The sequence below is a fragment of the Grampus griseus genome (genome assembly GCF_964374135.1).
Source record: "Grampus griseus genome assembly, chromosome: 10".
Classification (NCBI taxonomy): domain Eukaryota; kingdom Metazoa; phylum Chordata; class Mammalia; order Artiodactyla; family Delphinidae; genus Grampus; species Grampus griseus.
Genome location: NC_139004.1, coordinates 43,727,534 through 43,752,177, shown reverse-complemented (window position 1 = coordinate 43,752,177; position 24,644 = coordinate 43,727,534). Strand labels below are relative to the sequence as shown.

Sequence of the window (24,644 nt, the reverse complement as noted above, 5' to 3'; positions counted from 1 at the left end):
AGAGAGCACAAAAAATCATGAATTAGAAACACCACATACAGAGGAAAGATGTAAGTCAGGGAATGCAAAAAAAATAAAGAAAAGTCACCACAGTGAGCAGTGGGCTCCTGCTCTCAGATACAAGAACATCAGCACTAAGACATAAATCACTGTGGAAGAACACTGGAGGCTTCCTCTGAAACACTGACTTTGGCAGGGGTCATCCAACAATCAAATATTAAAAAAAAAAAAGAGATCAAATAAGATCCAATAGTAAATAAGCATCATATACACCTGCATGAGCACATAAAACCCAATCTTCCAATTTACTTTTTCACATCTCAATCTTAAATAAAAACAAATAGTCGGGCTTCCCTGGTGGCGCAGTTGTTGAGAGTCCGCCTGCCGATGCAGAGGACACGGGTTCATGCCCTGGTCCAGGAGGATCCCACATGCCGCAGAGCGGCTGGGCCGTGAGCCATGGCCGCTGGGCCTGCACGTCCAGAGCCTGTGCTCCACAGCAGGAGAGGCCACAGCGGTGAGAAGCCCGTGTACCACAAGAAAAAAAAAATAGTCAAGGATCATTAAACATTCAAGGAAAAATTCAACACAAAGGACTATCTAAAACGGATGAACTAAATAAAGGAATGAGAGGTAAAGACAACTAATGGAGCAGAAGACAACTAATAATCTTTAAAAGAAAGAAGAAAATATATTCATGAAGCAAAAACAGAAGCCTATAAAAAGGAGAACCAGAAAGGACTATTAGAAACTAAAGACAGGATGACGGCAGACAGCAGAAACAACAACTACAATCCTGCAGCCTGTGGAAAAGAAACCACATTCACAGAAAGATAGAAAAGATGAAAAGGCAGAGGGCTATGTACCAAATGAAGGAACAAGATAAAACCCCAGAAAAACAACTAAATGAAGTGGAGATAGGCAACCTTCCAGAAAAAGAATTCTGAATAATGATAGTGAAGATGATCGAGGACCTCGGAAAAAGAATGGAGGCAAAGATCGAGAAGATGCAAGAAATGTTTAACAGAGACCTAGAAGAATTAAAGAACAAACACACAGAGATGAACAATACAATAACTGAAATGAAAACTACACTAGAAGGAATCAATAGCAGAATAACTGAGGCAGAAGAACAGATAAGTGACCTGGAAGACAGAATGGTGGAATTCACTACTGCAGAACAGAATAAAGAAAAAAGAATGAAAAGAAATGAAGACAGCCTAAAAGACCTCTGGGACAACATTAAATGCAACTAAATTCGCATTACAGGGGTCCCAGAAGAAGAGAGAGAGAAAGAACCAGAGAAAATACTTGAAGAGATTATAGTCCAAAACTTCCCTAACATGGGGAAGGAAATAGCCACCCAAGTCCAGGAAGCGCAGAGAGTCCCATACAGGATAAACCCAAGGAGAAACACGCCGAGACACATAGTAATCAAGTTGACAAAAATTAAAGACAAAGAAAAATTATTGAAAGCAACAAGGGAAAAATGACAAATAACATACAAGGGAACTTCCATAAGGTTAACAGCTGATTTCTCAGCAGAAACTCTACAAGCCAGAAGGGAGTGGCATGATATATTTAAAGTGATGAAAGGGAAAAACCTACAACTAAGATTACTCTACCCAGCAAGGATCTCATTCAGATTCCATGGAGAAATCAAAAGCTTTACAGACAAGCAAAAGCTAAGAGAATTCAGGACCACCAAACCAGCTCTACAACAAATGTTAAAGAAACTTTTCTAACTGGGAAACACAAGAGAAGAAAAGGACCTATAAAAAACAAACCCAAAACAATTAAGAAAATGGTAACAGGGACATACATATCGATAATTACCTTAAACGTGAATGGATTAAATGCTCCAACCAAAAGACACAGGCTCACTGAATGGATACAAAAACAAGACCCATATATAAGCTGTCTATGTAAGACCCACTTCAGACCTAGGGACACATACAGACTGAAAGTGAGGGGATGGAAAAAGATATTCCATGCAAATGGAAATCAAAAGAAAGCTGGAGTAGCAATACTCATATCAGATAAAATAGTCTTTAAAATAAAGAATGTTATAAATGAGACAAGGAAGGACACTACATAATGATCAAGGGATCAATCTAAGAAGCAGATATAACAATTATAAATATCTATGCACCCAACATAGGAGCACCTAAATACATAAGGCAACTGCTAACAGCTATAAAAGAGAAAATCGACAGTAACACAATAATAGTGGGGGACTTTAAAACCTCACTTACACCAATGGACAGATCATCCAAAATGAAAATAAATAAGGAAACAGAAGCTTTAAATGACACAATAGACCAAAAATATTTAATTGATATTTATAGGACATTTCATCCAAAAACAGCAGATTACACTTTTTTCTCAAGTGCTCACGGAACATTCTCCAGGATACATCACATCTTGGGTCACAAATCAAGCCTCAGTAAATTTAAGAAAATTAAAATCATATCAAGCATCTTTTCTGACCACAACGCTATGAGATTAAAAATGAATTACAGGCAAAAAAACGTAAAAAACACAAACACGTGGAGGCTAAACAATACGTTACTAAATAACCAAGAGAACACTGAAGAAATCAAAGAAGAAATCAAAAAATACCTAGAGACAAACAACAATGAAAACACGATGATCCAAAACCTATGGGATGCAGCAAAAGCAGTTCTAAGAGGGACATTTACAGCTATACAAGCCTACCTCAAGAAACAAGAAAAATCCAAATAAACAATCTAACCTTACACCTAAAGAAACTACACAAAGAAGGACAAACAAAACCCATAATTAGCAGAAGGAAAGAAATCATAAAGATCAGAGCAGAAATAAATGAAATAGAAACAAAGAAAACAATGGCAAAGATCAATAAAACTAAATGCTGGTTCTTTCAGAAGATAAACAAAATTGATAAACCATTAGCCAGACTCATCAAGAAAAAGAGGGAGAAGACTCAAATCAATAAAATTCAAAATGAAAAAGGAGAAGTTACAACAGACACCACAGAAATACAAAGCAACCTCAGAGACTACTACAAGCAATGCTATGCCAATAAAATGGACAACCTGGAAGAAATGGACAAATACTTAGAAAGGTATAACCTTCCAAGACTGAACCAGGAGGAAATACAAAATATGAACAGACCAATCACAAGTAATGAAATTGAAACTGTGATTAAAAATCTTCCAACAAACAAAAGTCCAGGACCAGATGGCTTCACAGGTGAATTCTATCAAACATTTAGAGAAGAGCTAACAACACCCAGCCTTCTCAAACTCTTCCAAAAAATTGCAGAGGAAGGAACACTCCCAAACTCATTCTATGAGGCCACCATCACCCTGATACCAAAACCAGACAAAGATACTACAAAAAAAGAAAATTACAGACCAATATCACTGATGAATATAGATACAAAACTCCTCAACAAAATACTAGCAAACACAATCCAACAACACATTAAAAGGATCATACACTAAAGTCAAGTGGGATTTATCCCAGGGATGCAAGGATTCTTTAATATACACAAATCAATCAATGTGATACACCATATTAACACACTGAAGAATAAAAACCATATGATCATCTCAATAGATGCAGAAAAAGCTTTCAACAAAATTCAACACCCATTTATGATAAAAACTCTCCAGAAAGTAGGCACAGAGGGAACCTACCTCAATAAAATAAAGGCCATATATGACAAACCCACAGCAAACATCACTCTCAATAGTGAAAAACTGAAAGCATTTCCTCTAAGATCAGGAACAACACAAGGATGTCCACTGTCACCACTATTACTCAAGATAGTTTTGGAAGTCCTAGCCATGAGAATCAGAGAAGAAAAAGAAATAAAAGGACTACAAATTGGAAAAGAAGAAGTAAAACTGTCACTGTTTGCAGATGACATGATGCTATACACAGAGAATCCTAAAGATGCCACCAGAAACTACTAGAGCTAATCAATGAATCTGGTAAAGTAGCAGGATACAAAATTAATGCACAGAAATCTCTGGCCTTCCTATACACTAATGATCAAAAATTTGAAAGAGAAATTAAGGAAACACTCCCATTTACCATTGTAACAAAAAGAATAAAATACCTAGGAATAAACCTACCTAGGGAGACAAAAGACCTGTATGCAGAAAACTATAAGACACAGATGAAAGAAATTAAAGATGATACCAACAGAGAGATATACCATGTCCTTGGATTGGAAGAATCAATACTGTGAAAATGACTATACTACCCAAAGCAATCTACAGATTCAATGCAATCCTATCAAATTACCAATGGCATTTTTCACAGAACTAGAACAAAAAACTTGACAATTTGTATGGAAACAAAAAAGACCCCAAATAGCCAAAGCAGTCTTGAGGGAAGAAAACAGAGCTGGAGGAATCAGACTCCCTGACTTCAGACTATACTACAAAGCTACAGTAATCAAGACAATATGGTACTGGCACAAAAGCAGAAACATAGATCAATGGAACAAGACAGAAAGCCCAGAGATAAACCCACGTACCTATGGTCAACTAATCTATGACAAAGGAGGCAAGGATATACAATGGAGAAAGACAGTCTCTTCAATAAGTGGTGCTGGGAAAACTGGACAGCTACATGTAAAGGAATGAAATTGGAACACTCCCTAACACTGTACACAAAAATAAACTCAAAATGGATTAGAGACCTAAATGTAAGATCGGACACTATAAAACTCTTAGACGAAAACATAGGAAGAACAGTCTTTGACATAAATCACAGCAAGATCTTTTTTGATCCACCTCCTAGAGTAATGTAAAGAAAAACAAAAATAAACAAATGGGAACTAATGAAACTTCAAAGCTTTTGCACAGCAAAGGAATACATCAACAAGACGAAAAGACAACCCTCAGAATGGGAGAAAATATTTGCAAACAAATCAACAGACAAAGGATTAATCTCCAAAATATATAAACAGCTCATGCAGTTCAATATTAGAAAAACAAACAACCCAATACAAAAATAGGCAGAAGACCTAAATAGACATTTCTCCAAAGAAGACATACAGATGGCGAATAGGTACATGAAAGGCTGCTCAACATCATTAATTATTAGAGAAATGCAAATCAAAACTACAATGAGGTATCACCTCACAGCAGTCAGAATGTGCATCATCAGAAAATCTACAAACAACAAATGCTGGAGAGGGTGTGGAGAAAAGGGAACCCTCTTGCTCTGTTGGTCGGAATGTAAACTGACACAGCCACTATGGAAAACAGTATGGAGGTTCCTTAAAAAACTAAAAATAGAACTACCATACCACACAGCAATCCCACTACTGGGCATATACCCAGAGAAAACCATAATTCAAAAAGACACATATATCCCAATGTTCACTGCAGCACTATTTACAATAGCCAGGTCATGGAAGCCACATAAATGCCCATCGACAGACGAATGGATAACAATAATGTGGTACATATATACAATGGAATGTTACTCAGCCATAAAAAGAAACGAAATTGGGTCATTTGTTGAGACATGGATCAATCTAGAGACTGTCATACAGAGTGAAGTAAGTCAGAAAGAGAAAAAGAAATATCGTATATTAACGCATATATGTGGAACCTAGAAAAATGGTACAGATGAACAGGTTTGCAGGGTAGAAATTGAGACACAGATGTACAGAAAAACGTATGGACACCAAGGGGGAAAAGCGGCGGGGGGTGGGGGGCAGGTGGCGGTGGTAGTGTGATGAATTGGGCGATTGGGATTGACATGTATACACTGATGTTTATAAAATTGATGACTAATAAGAACCTGCTTGAAAAGCAGTAAAAAAAATAAATTAAAGACAAGACATCAAAAAAAAACACAATAAATGTTGGCAAGCATGCAGAGAAAAGAGAACCCTTGTACACTGCTGATGGGAATGCAAATTGGTGCAGCTGCTGTGGAAAACAGTATGGAGGTTTCTGAAAAAACTAAAAATAGAACTACCGTGACCTGGCAGTTCCACCCCTGGGTATATATCTGAAAAAAACAAAAACACTCATTCAAAATGATACATGCACCCCAATGTTCATAGCAACATTATTTAGAATTGCCAAGATATGGAAGCAATCTAAGTGTCCATCAACACATGAATGGATACACACAATGGAATACTACTCAGCCATGAAAAAGAATTAAATTTTGCCATTTGCAGCAACATGCATGAACTTGGAGGACATTATGCTAAGTGAAATAAGTCAGAGGAAGACAAATACTGTTATGATATCACTTATACATGGTTACCAGCAACGGGGCGGGGGGGATGTGAGGGACAATATAGGAGTGGGGGAGCGGGAGACATAAATTATTGAGTATAAGATAGGCTCAAGGATGTATTGTACAATACAAGGAATTCAACCAATATTTTGTAATAACTGTAAATGGAAAGTAACCTTTAAAAATTGTATAAAGAAATAAATATATAAAATTAAAGACAGGAGAGCAGGGGGAAAAAAAGATTTATAAAACAGCTGAAGAACTTTCCTAGAAAATAAAAAGATTAACTGGATGTTAAAACAAAAAGGAAAATAAGACGAGAAATTCAGGAGGTCCAAACTCTAACAAACAAGAAATTATAAAGAAACAGCAATGAAAAACAAAAGGGAAGAAATGATCAAATCCATAACAAAAACAAATGTTCTAAACAGAAGAACCCAAGTATTCAGATTAAAGGGCCCATGAAGTTGCCATCCAAGAACGAAAAACAATTCAGACATCGTCATGAAATTTCACAAACCTGAGTGGGAGGTGGCAGGGCCAAACTACAGAAAGTGAGACACAGTTCAAATGGAAACAAAAAGAAAGCTAGGGTAGCAATACTTATATCAGACAAAATAGACTTTAAAACAAAGTCTGTAACAAGAGACAAAGAAGAACATTACATAATGATCAAGGGATCAATCCCGTAAGATATAACAACTGTAAATACATATATACCCCACATGGGAGCACCTAAATACAAAAATGCAAGTATTAATAAACATAAAGAGACAGTAACAAAATAATAGTAGGGGACTTTAACACTCACTTACATTAAGGGACAGATCATCCAGACAGAAACTCATTAAGGAAACATTGGTGTTCAATGACACATAAGAACAGATGAACTTAACAGATATACAGAGAGCAATCCATCCAAAAGCAGCAGAATACATTCTTTTCGAGTGCACATAAAACATTCCCTAGGACAGATCACATGCTAGGCGACAAAATAGTTCCAAAAAATTTAAGAAGACTGAACTCATATCAAGCATCTTCTCCAACCACAATACTATGAGACTAGAAATCAAGTATAAGAAAAAAAGTACCAAAAACCCCAAATACATGGAGTCTAAACAACATGCTACTAAACAACCAATGGGTCCCTGAAGAAATCAAAGAGAAAGTCAAATAACATGGAGACAAGTGAAAGGGAAACACAACAATCCAAAATCTATGGGATACAGCAAAAGCAGCTCTAAGATGGAAGTTTATAGTGATATAAATCTACCTCAAAAAACAAGAAAAATCTCAAAACAATTTAACCTTACACCTAAAGGAAGTAGAAAAAGAAAAACAAACAAAATTCAATTAGTAGAAAGAAAGAAATAATAAAAATCAGAGAAAAAATAAATGAAACAGAGACTAACTAAAAAATTAGAAAAGATCAATGAAACTAAGAACCGATTCTTTGAAAATATAAACAAAATTGACAAACCTCTAGCCAGACTCATCAAGATAGAGAGGACCCAAATAAAATATTAAACGAAAGAGGAAAAGTTACAACGTCACAGAAATACAAAGGATCATAAGTGATTACTACAAACAATTATACACCAATAAAATGGACAATGTAGAAAAAATGGATAAATTTCTAGAAATGCACAATCTCCCAAGACTGAATCAGGAAAAAATAGAAAATGTGAACAGACCAATTATCAGTATTAAAATTGAATCAGTGGGGCTTCCCTGGTGGCGCAGTGGTTGCCTGCTGATGCAGGGAACACGGGTTCGTGCCCCGGTCCAGGAAGGTCCCACATGCCGCGGAGCGTCTGGGCCCATGAGCCATGGCCTCTGAGCCTGCGCGTCCGGAGGCTGTGCTCCACAACGGGACAGGCCACAATTATGAGAGGCCTGCGTACCGCAAAAAAAAAAAAAAAAAATCGAATCAGTAATCAAAAATCTCCCAGCAAACAAATGTCCAGGACCTGATGGCAACACAGGTGAACTCTACCAAAGATTTAAAGAAGACCTAAAACCTATCCTTCTCAAACTACTCCAAATAACCAAAGAAGAAGGAATATTTCTCAACTCATTCAATGAGGCCAGCATTACCATGATAGCAAAACAAGACAAAGACACCACAAATAAAAAAAAATCACAGATACAAATATCCTCAACAAAATATTAGCAAAACAAATTCAACAATACAGTAAAAGGAGTATACACTATGATCAAATGGGATTTACCCCAGACATGCAAGGATGCTTCAGTATCTGCAAATCAATTAATGTGATGTACAACTAACAAAGAATAACAATCATATGATCATCTCAGTAGATGCTGAAAAAGCTTTTGACAAAATTCAACAATGATTTATGATAAAAACGCTCAACAAAGATGGTATAGAAGGAATATACCTCAACATAATAAAGGTCCGGTATGACAAACCTACAGCCAACATCATCTTCAACAGTGAAAAGCTGAAAGCATTTCCTTTAAGATCAGAACAAGACAAGAGCATCCACTCTCACCACTTTCATTGTACATAGTGTTGGAAGTCCTAGCCACAGCAATCAGACAAAAAAAAGAAATAAAAGGAATTCAAATTGTAAAGGAAGAAGTAAAACTGTCACTGTTGACAGATGACATGATACATATACAGAAAATCCTAAAGATGCCACTGAAAAACTGTTAGAACTAATAAATGAACCCAGTAAAGTTGTGGAATACAAGATTAATATACAGAGATCTATTGCATTTCTATACACTAACAATGAACTATTAGAAATTAAGAAAACAATCTCACTTACAATTGCATCCATAAGAATAAAATACCTAAGAGAGTAAATCTAACCAAGAAGGTAAAAGACCTGTACTCAGAAAACTATAAGACACTGATAAAAGAAACTAAAGATGACACAAACAAATGGAATGATAAAGCATGCTGATGGACTGGAAGAATTAATATTTAATTCTTAATATTAATATAATATTAAAATGACCATACTACCTAAGGCAATTTACAGAGTCAAAGCAATCTCTATCAAAATACCAATGGCATTTTTCACAGCACTAAAACAAGTAATTCTAAAGTTTGTATTGAAACACAAAAGATCCCAAATAGCCAAAGCAATCTTAAAAAAGTAAAACAAAACTGGAGGTATCGTGCTCCCTGATTTCAAGCTATATTACAAAGCTACAGTAATCAAAACAGTATGGTACCGGCACAAAAGCAGATACATAGATCAATGGGACAGAATAGAGCATCCAGAAATAAACCCACACTTATGTGGTCAATTAATCTAAAACAAAGGTTTCAAAAATATACAATGCAGAAAAGATAGCCTCTTCAATAAGTGGTGCTGAGAAAACTGGACAGGTACATGCAAAAGAATCAAACTGGACTTCTTTCTCACACCATGCACAAAAATAAACTCAAAATGGAATAAGACTTAAATGTAAGACCTGAAACCATAAAACTCCAGGAAGAAAACATAGGCAGTACATTCTTTGACACTGGTCTTAGCAATAGTTTTTAGAATGTCTCCTCAAGCAAGGGAAACAAAAGCAAAAATAAACAAATGTGACATCAAACTTAAAAGCTTTTGCACACCAAAGGAAACTACCAAGAAAACAAAAAGGTAACTTACTGAATGGGAGAAGATATTTTAACAATATAGCTGATAAAGTTAATATCCAAAATATACAAAGAATTCACACAATTCAACATCACAAAGACAAACAAACAACCAGATTAAAAAATGAAAAGACAAGCTGAAAAGACATGCTTCCAAAGAAGACATACGGATGGCCAATGGGCACATGAAAAGATGCTCAACACCACTACTCATCAGGGAAATGCATATCAAAACCACAGGAGATATCACCTCATACTTGTCAAAATGGCTACCATTAAAAAGACAAGTAACAAGTGTTGGTGAGGATGTGCAGAAAAGGGAGTCCTTGTGCACTCTTGATGGGATTATAAGTTGGTGCACCCACTATGGAAAACAGTATGGAGATTCCTCAATAAATTAAAAATGGAACTTCCATCATCTAGCAATTTAACTTCTGGGTAGTCACCTGAAGAAAGCAAAAACACTAATTTGAAAAGATACATGCATTCCAATGTTTATTGCAGCATTATTTACCTTAATCTAGATATGGAAGCAACCTAAGTATACATTGAGAGAGGAATGAATGAAGAAGATACGGTGTGTTTGTATATATATACACAATGGAATATTACTCAGCCACTGCCATTTGCAACAACACAGATGGATCTAGAGGGTATTATGCTAAGTGAAGTAAGTCAAACAGAGAAAAACAAATATGGTGTGATCTTATTTACATGTGCAATCTAAAAAAACAAAACTAAGAAAGAAAATAAAATGAAAACAGACTCATAGATACAGAGAACAAACATCTGTTTGCCAAAAGGCAGGGGCCAGGAGGTGGGTGAAACAGGTAAAGGGAATTAAGAGATAACAAATAACTCATGGGGATGTGATTAAGGAATATAGTCAATAATGTTGTAGTAACTTTCTATGGGCACAGATGGTTACTAGCATTGTGGTGATCATTTCGTAATATATGCAAATGCCAAATCATTATGTAGGACTCCTGAAACTAACCTAATATTGTACGTAAACTATATTACAATTAAAAAGAAAAAAAAGAACACCTTGAATCAGTAACTTAAACTTCCACCTTAAGAAACTAGATGGGAAGAGCAAACTAAACCCTAAGCAAGCAGAAGGAAGGAAATAATAAAAATTTTTAATTGATAATAATAAAGAGTAATTAAAGAAATAAGGAATAGAAAAATAGAGGAAAAAAACAAAACCAAAAGTTATTTGAAAAAATCAACAAAACTGACAAATGTGTACTTAAATGATCAAAAGAAAAATAGATTTAAATGGGTAAAATCAAGAATGAAAGAGAGGATATCATAACCAATCTTTAGAAATGGAAAGGATTATAAGGGAACACTATGAACAACTGTATGCATCAATTAGATAACAGATGAAATGGACAAATTTCTAGAAAACAGAATTACCACAACTGTCTAAAGAATTAGAAAGTTTGAATAGATCTACAACAAGTAGAGAATGAATTAGCAATTTTAAAACACCCCACAAAGAGAAGCCTATATCTAGACAGATCACTGGTAAAGTCTAGCAAGTGTTTTTAAAAAATTAACACCAATCTTTCACAACTTCTTCCCAAAAATAGAAGAGGAAGAGACACTTCTCAATTCACTATATGAGACCCATGTTACCGATACCAAAACCAGACAAAGACATCATAGGAAAACTACAGACTAATATCCCTTATCAATAAACACAATCCTCCACAAAAGACTAGCAAATCAAATGCAGCAACATATTAAAAGTATCATACAATACAGCCAAGGGGGATTTATCCCAGGAATATCCCAACAAGGTTGGTTTAACATCCAAAACTCAATTAATATAACACACCATATTAATAAAATAAGGGATAAAGCTCTATGATCTTTTCAAAAGGTGCAGAAAAAGCACAAAATCCAACACCCTTTCATGATGAAAATGCTCAACTAAAATTAGAAAGAGATTTCCTCAATCTGGTAAAGGGCATCTACAAAACCCCACAGCTAACATCATATGTCTTGGTAAAAGACTGAATGCTTTCCCCCTAAAATCAGGAAAAAGACAAGCATGTCCACTATTGCCACTTCTATCCAACACTGTACTGGAGATCCTAGCCTGGGAAAATAGGCAAAAATAAATTAAAAGCCTCCAGATTGAAAAGTAAGGATTATTTCTTTATAAGAGACATAATCTCCTAAGGAATCCACTAAAAACTATTAGAATAAATGATTTTGTAAGGGTGCAGCATACCAGATATATACAAAAATCAACTGGATTTCTATACACTAGCAATGAACATTTTAAAAATGAAATAAAGAAAACAACTCCACTTACAATGACATTAAAGAATAAAATACTTAGGTATAAATTTAACAAAAGTACACAATTTTGTTGAAAAAAATTAAAGATCTGAAGAAACAGAAAAAATTTCCATGTTCATGGATCTGAAGACTTAATATTAAAACAGCAATACTCCCCAAATTGATCCACATAGTCTTCATAATCCTAAACCTGAACCTCAGCTGGTTTATTGGTAGAAACTGACAAGTTGATCCTAAAACTCATAAAATGCAAGGAACCCAGAAGAGCCAAAATAATCTTGAAAAAGAAGAACAAAGTGAGAAGATTCACACTTCTCTATTTCAAATCTTATTACAAAACTACAGGAATCAATATTCAAGAGCACACAGTACCAACACAGGAGAGACACACAGCTCTAACTAACAAAATTGAGTCCATTTATGGTCAAATGACTTTTGACAAGAGTGAAAAAACAATTCAAAGAGAAAAGAATAGCCATTCAACAAATGATGCTGGGACAACTCGATATCCACATGCAAAAGAATGAAGTTGGGCCCCTACTTCACACCATCCACAGAAATTAACTCAAAATATAAATAGACCTAAACAGAGCTAAATGTAAGGACCAAAACTATAAAACTCTTAGAGAAAAACCATAGGAGTAAATCTTCACGACCTTCCATTAGGCAAATCCCTTTTAGATCCGACAACAAAAACACAAGTAACAAAAGATAAAAACAGGGACTTCCCTGGTGGCGCAGTGGTTAAGAATCCACCTGCCAATGCAGGGGACATGGGTTAGAGTCCTGGTCCAGGAAGATCCCACATGCCACAGGGCAACTAAGCCGTGAGCCACAACTACTGAACCTGCACTCTAGAGCCTGCAAGCCACAGTAACTGAAGCCTGCACGCCACAACTACTGAAGCCCTCGTGCCTCAAGCCCGAGCTCCACAATGAGAAGCCTGCGCGCTGCAACAAATAGCCCCCACTCGCCGCAACTAGAGAGAGCCTGTGCGCAGCAGCAAAGACCCAACACAGCCAAAAATATAAATAAATAAATAAATAAAATGTTTTCTAAAAAATGATCTTACCAAGAAAATGAAATGACAATCCTCAGAATGGGAGGAAAAAAAATCTGTAAATCACATATCTTATAGTAGACTTGTATCCAGAATATGGAAAGAATATGTAACACTCAACAATAAAAAGATAACTCAGATAAAAAATAGACAAAGGATATGAATACATATTTCTCCAAAGAAAATATACAAATAATCAAATAGCACATGAAAAGATATTCAATGCCTTCAGTCACTAGGGAAATGAAAATCAAAACCACAATGAAGTATCACTTCACACCCACCAGGATGACTGTATTTAAAAAAAAAAAAAAAAAGACAGCAACAATTGCTGGAGAATGTGAAGCAACTAGAACCCTCACACACTAGTGAGACGTACAATGGTACAGGTACTCTGGAAAACAGTTTAGCAGTTCCTCGAAAGTTTAAATACAGAATTACCCTATAACCTAGCAATCCCACTCCCAGGTATTATATATATCTGAAACAAATAAAAAGATATCCACACAAAAATGTATATGCAAATATTCACTGCAGCATTATTCATAATAGCTAAAATGTAGAAATAACCCAATGTCCATCAACTATTGAATAGAGAAATGAATATAAAATGAAGTACTGATACATGCCACATATACAACATAGATGAAGCTTGAAAATATTATGCTAAGTGAAAGAAGCCAGTAACAAAAGATCGCAAGTTATATGAAATGTCCACTTATATGAAATGTCCAAAATAGGCAAATTCAGAGACAGAAAGCAGATTAGCTGTTGCCAAGGGATGACAGAGTGAGAAATCGAGAGGGACGACTACTGGGCACAGGCTTCTTTTTTAGGGTAACAAAAATGTTCTAAAATCTAAGTGATGGTTGCACAACTCTATGACTATACTAAAAACCAACAAATTGTACGTTTTAAAAGAGTGAAGGTCAAGGTATGTAAATTCTATCTCAATAAGGCGATCATAAAAGATTATACTTGTGATCTCACTTATATGTGGAATCTAAAAAAGTCCAACTCACAGAGTAGAACAGTGGTTGCCAGGGGCTGGGCAGCAGCGCAGACAAGGAGATGCTGGTCACAGGGCACAAACGTCCAGTTATAAGAGGAATAAGCTCTAGGGATCTCACGTACAGCTGCTATGAGAGTTGATTCTAAAGGTTCTCACCACAACAACAAAATGGTAATGATGTGAGGTGAAGGATGTGTTAACTAACCTTATTGTGGTAAACATTTCACAACATATACGTGTATCATCACACTGTGCACCTTAAAGTGACACAACATTTGTATGTCCATTATATCTCAATAAAGCTGGGGAAAAAAAACATACCATGTAATACTATTTACATAAAGTTCAAAGACAGGCAGAATTACTTATCATATTAAAAGTCAGGATAGTGGTTATCAGGAGGGAGATGGGGTTAGTAAATGGGAGGAGGCACAAGGCAGCACAGGGTGACATCAATGTTCTCTTTCTTAACCTTTGTGATACTTCACAGAGCTGGACAGTTATGATTTGTGCACTTTTCTGTATATGTTATACTTGAATAAAAAAGTTTTTTAAAAAAAGAAAGAAACTATGGTTTTTGCTTAAAATTTACCTGATCTATTGAGACAATCTAGAGTAAAGAATAAATCTTCTCACAAACACTTTTTCTCGACCTAATAAAACCATAATTTCAACAGTGAAAAAAAATTAATTATTTTTAATATGAGAGGACAAATGGACTGTAACTGATATTAGCAATAACGGACTTCACTAAGGATCAGCATTCTAAGCAAAGTGGAAAACACAGGAGGTTTGGGTGAGACGGCTCTGAGACCAGCGCTTTTCTCTGCCCAGGTAAATGTTACTCAGAAACCTCACAGGGTTCACAGACGTGATACAAACTGTGGAAAGTGCCTTGCTGGCATATGACAGACACTAAATGTCCACCAAAGGTTTACTTACTTCCCTTCACACAATCTCCTTCCCCCAACGAAATAACCCACCCTGGTTCTTGCTGCAGTGGGCACATCTACTTCTCAGCAGGACAATGTCCTTCACCTACTCCAACTTCTACTTTTTTTACTTTATTTGGCCTCAAGACACCCATTCTAACACCCAAATAGAGTCTCAAATCATCCTACCACCATCTGACTGCTCTAAGTTTTCCAAACAGAATTTTTCTCCCTTCCCACTGCAGCACACTCACCTAAAAGACATAAATTCTATTTCTACCCACAATAATTATCCTTGCTAAATATGCACCCAACATTTCTTCTATTTTGTTTAATTACTACATGTAACTCATTCAGATTTGTCTACAAAATTATACCTTAAAACTATTCAGATATTTGACCGACAACTGACTTCTAAAATAAAGTATCATCCCCCAAACCTCATTGTTGGAAATAACTACTACCACTTCTCTGTTTTCTTTAGAACATTATTAGCTTTAAATTTTTGGCCTGGAAGATTCTGGTTAAAGATAAACTTTTATAAATTAAACCTTTTTGTGCTTTCATAAATCACATATTTAATACAGCAACTGAATAAATGTGCAGCTCTGGTACTAAGGAGCCTCTTTGCTTCTAGTTATGGAAGGGAGAGGTTCACTGTTGTGCAAAGCCAATAGTTATTGTTTCAGGTGGGTACTTAGGAAGAAAATGTAAAGAGAACAAACTCCACACATTAACACCAACACTTAAGGGAGGGATGAACGGTGATAACAATCGGGAATGACTTTAAAAATATACTTACAGCCTCAAACTGCAAATGGCTATCCTTTAAGAAACTCTGAATTTTGTCCTTGGGTAAAATACTGAATCGAAATCGAAGGAGATCCATTTCTTGTTGAATGAACCAGCGCCTAAGCTCTTCACTAAAATGAAGACAAGAAAATTATAAGTGAAAAGTCCACTGACTATTTTCAAAGTCCACTGATTATTAAATCCAAGAAATTTCTATGAAACAATATTCAAACATGAGCAAGATGCCAAAAGACTGAAGTTAAAAGCATCAAGTCCTCTATTATGATAAGAGTGTGAATACATATCACATGCCACAATCTTCCTGGGATGAGTAGAATATGGGGGAGAAAGGTGTTATGAACATAAAATTAAAAGAATTAAATACAGAATACTTCGAGCCTAGCTGCATTATTATCAAATAACATAAAACAGTGCACTTCTTTTAATGTAACTGCAAAATAGCCATTTACATCAGAAAATGGGGTATCCCTTCAGTCAATGCCAAATAAACATCAAAAGTTTTTAAAGGTAACTTTATCTCTGAATGGATTATGATCAAACTATGCAAAGTAAACTTTGCTTACAGCTTTATAGTTTATAATTTCACAAAATTTAATATGCACTAGGATATCTCAATTTTTTAAATCAACATACATTAATTTATAAGACAGATGGGCATTATTGTTGTTGTAAAATAATTATGCTGCTTCATGTAAAATATGATTTAATTTTCTTTCCCCAAATGACTTTCACATTGTCAGCAATTCATTTACTGCATAAATTGCATAAACTGCATGTGCTTTCTTACAAAAGAAAAACTCTGGGACTAAAGCTGGTGAATAATTTCTCAGTTATTATCTTGGGATAGTCACCAATTCAAGATTCCCATTTGATAATCCTATTACCAAAAAGAAACAGAAAAGAAACATAATAATAAGTATGTAATTTAGCCAAAATTAATACAGGAAAAAAAAAGTTTAAAAAAAGCAACTAACTCCTTCTCCCTCTGGGTGGCGCTATTGACTTATAAGAAACTAACTACCAAAGGAAAGATCTTAATCTAATGTGCACCAGCCCATAAATGTCAACATCTAAAACCCTGTGCAGATTCAAGTATGTGTTTGATTCATTATTTCTTATAAATACTACCACTTTTTTTCTGGGGAAAAAAAATATCAAAAGTCCTTCCTAATGAAATCCCCTCTAATTTTAAATCCTAAATGAAGAGTCTCTCCCATAAAGTAAAAAGTGTTTTAACAGGCAAAATCCGCAAAAAAAAAAAAAAAAAAAAAAAAATTTTTTTTTTATTTTTTAGTAAACAACTTGTTTCAAACAATTCTCTGCAACAGTGTTCTGCCCATGAGCCACTGGTTTCTGACATTATTCTGGGATTTCCTATAATCAGTACAATGCCTGTCAGCCCTCCTGGACCAGTTTACAACCCAAGATGTCAGACTTGACCATGGAGGACAAAGGTATACTCACGACTGGCAGTAAGCAAGGCGTAAAATAAAGTGAGAAATGTGATCTCTTCTTCGGGGTTCATATTCATCTCCCAAGTTTTCCTTAAAAACAATGGCACGTGAAGAAAATAAATGCATCGGAGCAGTAAAAGGTGTAAAGAAATACTGAGTCAGCATAAGCCAATGGTAAAGCAGGAGTTTCAATAGCACAGATTTCATAATATGCTCCCCAGGGTGAGTACCATTTTACTTAGGTTAGCAATGAGATGAAACAGAACTGAACAACAATACCTCCTGGGTTTGGACCCCACTATTTTCTTCCTCTTTCTAACTCTCCTTCTCATCCAGCCTACACCCAGGCACTTACCTCTTCTACTACTTCTCACATCAACCCTCAACTGCTTTCATTTCAACCATTTGGCAAAACCTAGATTCTAAATAAATCCAAAGATACACTCTGCAGTCCTGTTCCCAAAATGCTGAGAACATCTGGGAAAGATATATACAACTATAGGAATTTGGAACATTAAAAATTCACAGCCTCTAACCTCGACTGGACCTTTACCAACACCAAGGCATCTTTATTCAAGCTCAACACAGAGCAAACACATCCTGAGCATTTGCAAGGTACCAGGCACTGTTATAAGCATTTTTAATCCATTAGCCCATATAATCCTTTGAAAACCCCTATGAGGTGGGCATCACTATATCCTTATTTTAAAGATGAGGAAACTGAGGCAGAAAGAAGTTATATAATTTTGTCCAGGTCACAAAGCTTGTAAGCAGCAGAGCTGGGATCTGGCCTGTAACCATCTCTTTCCTCACGTCTTAAGAAAGCTGTTTCCATCTTCATTAGGTGGCCAGTGCTCCCCATCACACCACATTCTTCTCTCTCATCACATGACCTCACTTACTTTACAGAAGATAAAGGTCCCCCCTTCAGCCCCAAGCTCCTGCCGCCACATGCTGTACTGCCTTCCCTTCCCTCTCTGTGGACAAATCTCTCTCCTTCCTCCTACATAAAGCTAATCCCTACAGTGAAACCGCATGGCCCATCTGCTCTTGCCTCCTAAGGACCCTGACTTATCAAATGCTCTCTCAAAGTATCTTCAAGCTCCCTCCTCTTTTTTCTCTTCTAGATCTTTCTGCTCAGCTTACAAACATGTTCAAGTCACCACTGTTGTGTGTGTGTGTATCTTCTCTTTTTCCCTCAATTTTTTCTACACTCAGACCTACTTCCCCCGTGTCTTTTCAGCTACACGTTAGAAGAGGATGTATTCCATATCAACCTCTCACCTCTCTCCTCCAAACACCACCACTGTTCCAGCTTCTGCCTCTACCTACAAGGTTCTACCCCGCTGATAAATCCGATGATTCTATACAACTCATCTTATTGGTTCTAAGTGTCTGAAATTGTTCCACCATGAAGACAAGAGGTCTAGATTCAGATCTTGGCTGCATCGTTTTCCATCTTATGAGCTTGGGCAAGGTACTAGCCTATCAATATCAGTTTCCTTGTCTATAAAGAGGGATGATGACAGAACCCACCCTCCTAAGACTGCTGTCTGGATTACATGAGTTAATATACATGATGCACTTAGAACAGACTCTGGGACATGGTTAAGAACAATATGAATGTGTGCTATTGTATCATCACCTGCGTATCATGATCATCAGTACTGAGACTCCAGCTTCCCTGGCTGCCAGGGTGGCTGATCTCCACCCCAAGGCAGCTCCTCCTCAATTGCCCTCCCAGACTCCCCCCATTCCACTCCACCTGAATGTTGTATTCCTCACATCCTGGCCTCCATCCTCTTCTCTTCTCACTCAAATGTTTCCCTGGCTGCCTCACCTACTCCTGATGATGCCAACCTTCCTCCTGAATGTGCACCCCCACCCCAGAGGTCCCCAAGTCCAGATCCATGTGCACACCCTGCTGGCCTCAGACAGCTCCACAAGTACCTCAAAGTCATGTCGAGAACTAAACTCAGCGTCTTCCCTCTAAAAAGACTTGCCTCCCCTCCTGTATATCATCACCATCCAGCCAGCTGTCTCACCAGAAACCCAGGTGTCATTCAGAACTCTTCTCTCCCTTCTCTCTTCAGTCACTAAGATCTTCCGACTCTACCCTCTCACTATTTCTCCAATCAGTCCTCTTACCTCCATTCAATTCACTCTCGTCATCTCCAAGTTCCTAACTAGTTTTCCCCACCAAAGATGACCCTGTCCATCTGCTGTTGGCAGTCATCTTCCCAAAATAAAAACTGTATCACATCCACCAAGATTCGGTTCCAGCACCACCTCGTCTGGGAAGCCCTCCCAAATCTCCCCAACCTGAGCTAATTCTCTGTGCTCCTGGAGTTCGTCACCCTGTAATGCACAAACCACATCTGGCAATGTCTGGAGACATGGACTGGGTGGAAGCCAGAGATGCCAGCGAGCCCCCTAAATGCACCAAGGAATCATCAGACCCCAAATGTCCACAGTCCCCAGGTCAAGAAACCCTGCAGCACTGTAGTCTGACTGCATGTCAATCACCCATAGTGGACTGTAGGTTCCTTCAGAAGAGTCTTTTTTAAAGCCCTATGCCTAATACAAGACCTTTCCCACAACTGATACCCAGTAAATGAATATACACAAACCAAAGAAACATGTTTTTCCCTCTTCTACTTACTCTGTAGGAAAACTTAAGCTTCCGAAGCTCGGCCTCTAGCTTACTCTGGTACTGCTCACTTCCTTTCACGTAGCTCACACCAAGATTCTCGACTGCTTTTAGCACTAGAAAAAATTTTAAAAACAGAAGAAATGAATAAAACATATAAATGCAAGATAATTTTATAAAACTAAATCCAAGACAAATAAAATCTATGGCTACCAATCCCATAATTACTTGTTTATAAAAGATGACAATATTTAAGCTTTATTTTCTGTAAGTACATTATATAAGTTATATATGTTTATCAGAGGATAATCTCCACCATGTACAGAAAATACCCACATCCCACAGCATAATCTCACACTAGGGATTCTCAGCCAGAAGGGAGAGAGGGATGGGAAGCAGATCACTGATGGACTGAGCACCACTGCTCAGTGGTGCAGAAGGATCCCCTCAGAGGGATGCAGAAGTGTGTCTGCATGTACAGCCCTCGTGTGGAGCTGTCTGTGAGGCAGTCGGCTTCCCTGACTCAGCACAGACTCATCAGAAGACAGTTCTTCCCTTCCTGATGAAACAGAGAAGGAGAAGACAGCAGTGAAGAAGCAAACAAGCCACCATGACTAGATGCTACACACTGTCCAAAGGTTCCTGAAGCCTTTGTCAACCCTTCCTCAGATGAATTATTCTGCCATCGGTATGAAAAGAGACATTTTTTAATTCAAGAACGAAAAACTTCTAAAATGAATCCTGAACATAAACTCATGTCCCCCAGGTACCTCCATATTATGGTGTCCCGAACCAAACTCATTCTCTGCCCCTCAATTCCACTCCTCTTCCTGCCACCCCACCTCCATCCGCAGAATTTCTATCCACCAGATCATCCACACTGGAACTTCAGCCACCCCCACCTGTTCCACCACTCCTCATAGCTAAGAGTCACCAAATCCTGTCAATTACACCTCCTAGTATCCCTTCAATCTCTCCCTTCCTGTCACTGCCTTACCATCTCACCTCCTAAGTGCCAAACCCAAGGGACGCTTTTCAATCATCACCTTAATCTCAATGAGGCATATGGAACTGCTAAGCTTCCCAGAACCCATTCTCCCTTGCCTTCACCTTCATTCAACAAACAGGTAATACAGATACTCTGTATTAGCAGTTCTCACCCTGCTCCTCTAAGAATGATTAACAGTATCTCACCTCTACTTCTGATCTTCCCACCAGGATATCGTGGAACATAAACTCTACACATAGTGCTGTTATTTGTTTCAGTTTACACATAACTTATTTCTTTCTTCCACCAACACACAGAAGTAGGTCCCCAGTAAAACTGCTACATCCTTCTTACACCCCAATATTACACCATATCTTGGCACAAAAATGCCCTTGCTTACCCATACTTCTCCATCTACCCTGAACTTGTCACTGTTCCCTCCAATATGACACTCTGTCTCATGCCTCCAAGCCTTTGTACAGGCCATTATCCCAGCTTGCAAAAACCCTTCACTTCTTCTCTGTTGAGAAATTGCTACTTATTCTTCAAGGTCCAGATCACATTTCAACTTCTCTTAAGAAGTTTTACTTAATCAGACTAGGACAATCACTCCCATCTCTATGTTTCAGTAGCCCTATTAGTTACCTCTACTAGAGCACTTAAAATACTAAACTACAATTATTATTTTGGACATCTCTCTCCATGTACTAGAATACAGCTTCAACGAAAGTGAGAATTACATTATTCAGCTCAAAATCCTTACCACCTAGAATAAAGTGGCACTCAATAAACAGGCACTGTACAAGGAATAAATGAATGAATGGCAAAATCTCAACAGAAAACCCTCAGTAAATATTTGTTGAAGGAAATAAATTACTCTAATTCATTTCCACAAAGTATAAGTGAGGTTCTCAAGAATATATAAATTCTAATTCAAATCACTCACATTTAACTCTATCGATAGCCAAGTTTTCAAATTCTATCAAAGATATGTTTCCAGAAGGCGGCTGCAAGTAAAACTGAAGGCTATGTGGGTAGCAAGCATTCCTCTGGTCATCTGCCAACCTCAGTTTCCTCCGATTTCCTCCAAGAAACTGCATCTTGTTACCTTGGACACAAGCACATAAAATGGTTGAAATGATGGAAAATGGAGTTTTAAAAAAATAACTCCACATGTAAAGGGAAAAAAAATTGAGGTTGAAGAGCACGCACGAAGTGTTAACAGTAGTGTCCCTGAGTGATGTCTTCTGTATCTTCCAGACTTTCGACGATACACCTGTAACAATTGTGGGGAGAGGTGTGCGCTGGAAGAGACGCAGGCAGTGGTCCTAGCCTCCTGCAACATCAACGGCAGGTGATGCTGCCTGCTCACTAGAGGTCTGTGTGCCTCCGCCCTTAGGTCTCTGTCGTTCCAAGAGTCAAGATAAGATTTCACAGGGGCAGCAATCCTGAATTCGGAGGAGAGCGCGGGAGATTCCGACTAGGTAAGAGACTCCATGGGCAGGGTCCAGTTACTCGCTTCCTCCCTTACATCCCCGGGAAACAGACAACAGTCTTTCAGGTCCCGTCTGTCTTAGCTCCTCTCAGGAGCGTCCACAGGTGCCCAGTGACACCCCGCTCCCGCCCTCCCCGCCCCCCACGCAGGGCCGTCTGTCAGCCCCGGCACCGGCGGCTCTGCCCGGACAAGCCACCAATACTCGATACCCACCCTCTGCGCCCGTAGCCCCAAAGCGCTCTCCTCCTTCTCTGGACTCGCAAGCCTCAACACCAGGATTACTGTCCGTCCCAAACCCGCGGGGGCTTCTCCTACCTCCAGCCACACCAGACGTGAAAACACACAAACCCCGGCAAGCGCTTTCCCCGGGTGGCGGGAGAGTTCATACAGGACCGGAAGCGGAAGTGGCTGGACCAGCAAACCCGCCCCAGAGGTCCCGCCCACCTGCGCGGCCCCGCGCTTGCTCAGTGGGGCGCTCTGAGGACCGCGGGATTTGTGTCCACTTTGTAAGCTGCAGTTCCTGTGCATGGAGCCGCGCTGTCTGGGGCGGTGGGCGGAGAGCGGGCCCGGTACTGGCTCCCCGCTAGGGACTCTGGGTAATCTCTGAGGGCCCCGGCCTTAGGCTGCACGGCCCGCGTCTTACAGATGCGGAGGCAGACTCTAGGTCATCTACGTACAATGCCTAGGCCATCTACGTACAATGCCTAGGCCATCTACTTACAATGCCTAGTCGGGTTTTCTCCTAGACTGCAGGCCCTCCCCTGGGGAAAGATTTACGTCCAGTGCACCCCCTACACACACCTGGTACAGGGCGCCCACAGAAGATCTGCAGTGAAGTAGAGCGCATTTATCATGCACACGTGCACCCAGAAATCGCTCGGCGTCTAAAGTAGAGCAAGCCCAGAGGGGCATAGCGGCGAGCACGTGCAGAGCGCTGCAGAGAAGGTGCCCTAGGGCTGCGGACCCGGAGCCACACCCCGGCTCCCGACTGCAGGCCGCAAGGTTTTCAGAGCTGGAAATAAACTTCGCCTGTGGCCTCCAGGAGGCGTGTCTCGCTTACAAAAGTGGCCGCGAGAGGCTCTAGTAAAGATGGGAGGTGAAGAGCCCCCTGAAATGCTCAAGGTTTTAGAGATGAAAACGGCACTGAAATAGCATTAATCTTCAGAGCACTTACCCAGCATGGACCAAACTGTGGCTGGCACTGACCTTGTACCAGGACGTGTTCTAAGTGACTTACACATAAGTTCATTTTATTTCCATAACCATTTAAGGTAGGTTCTGTTATTAACCCGCTTTACAGATAAGGAAACGGTGCAACAGAGAAATTAAGTGACTTCAAAGATCGCATAGTAAATGGCAGAGACTTGTTCAAAGTCTGGGAGACATGCCAAGCACCACAGTGCTAACCACCACACTGTACCAATTCCACTAATATATCAGCGCCTCCCCTTAATTCGTTGTTCAACACATAACTAACATCACCTGGCCTGAAAAAGACACCTGAAGCGTAAGAACTGCCTGAAGAAACCTGGAGCACAGACCATAAGAACATTTATATGAATGTTTAGCTGATCTCTGGATAGGGAAGGAATTTAAATATAACAACTTACAAAGAAAAATACCTAAAGACTTGACTATACAAATATAAAATTGTGCATCTAAAAAAAATCACAAAAATTTTTGCAGTCATAACAATAGGGGAAAAGTTCACTATAAATATAACATCAGGGACTTCTCTGGTGGTCCAGTGGTTAAGAATGAGCCTTCTAATGGGGGGGACGCAGGTTCGATCCCTGGTGGGGGAACTAAGATCCCACATGCCGCAGGGTAACTAAGCCGGGTGGGCTCTAGAGCCCACGCTGCAACTATTGAGCCCACATTACAATTAGAGAGAAGCCCGCCCGCCCCGCCTGCCGCAGCTAAGACCCGATGCAGCCAAATAAATAAATAAATAAATATTTTAAAAATTAAAATTAAAAAATAAATAAAAATAATATCAAAAAGGCTAATACCATCAAGATGTAAAGAACTTATGTAAATTAAC

At 38.5% G+C, this 24,644-nt stretch overlaps 1 protein-coding gene across 1 annotated transcript in view; it reads right to left on the bottom strand.

Moving 5' to 3' along the window:
- PRIM2 (DNA primase subunit 2) overlaps window positions 1–22,979 on the bottom strand; it is a 277,973-nt gene extending 254,994 nt beyond the window's left edge. The window contains exons 1-5 of the mRNA XM_082664255.1: window positions 22,916–22,979; window positions 22,052–22,213; window positions 20,130–20,233; window positions 17,478–17,557; window positions 16,003–16,123 (exon numbers count right to left, since the gene is read on the bottom strand). Of these exons, the coding sequence (XP_082520381.1) occupies window positions 16,003–16,123; window positions 17,478–17,557; window positions 20,130–20,233; window positions 22,052–22,205 (459 nt within the window). The 5' untranslated portion in view covers window positions 22,206–22,213; window positions 22,916–22,979. The remainder of the gene's footprint in view (window positions 1–16,002; window positions 16,124–17,477; window positions 17,558–20,129; window positions 20,234–22,051; window positions 22,214–22,915) is intronic.
- Between the last annotated feature and the right edge of the window lie 1,665 nt (window positions 22,980–24,644).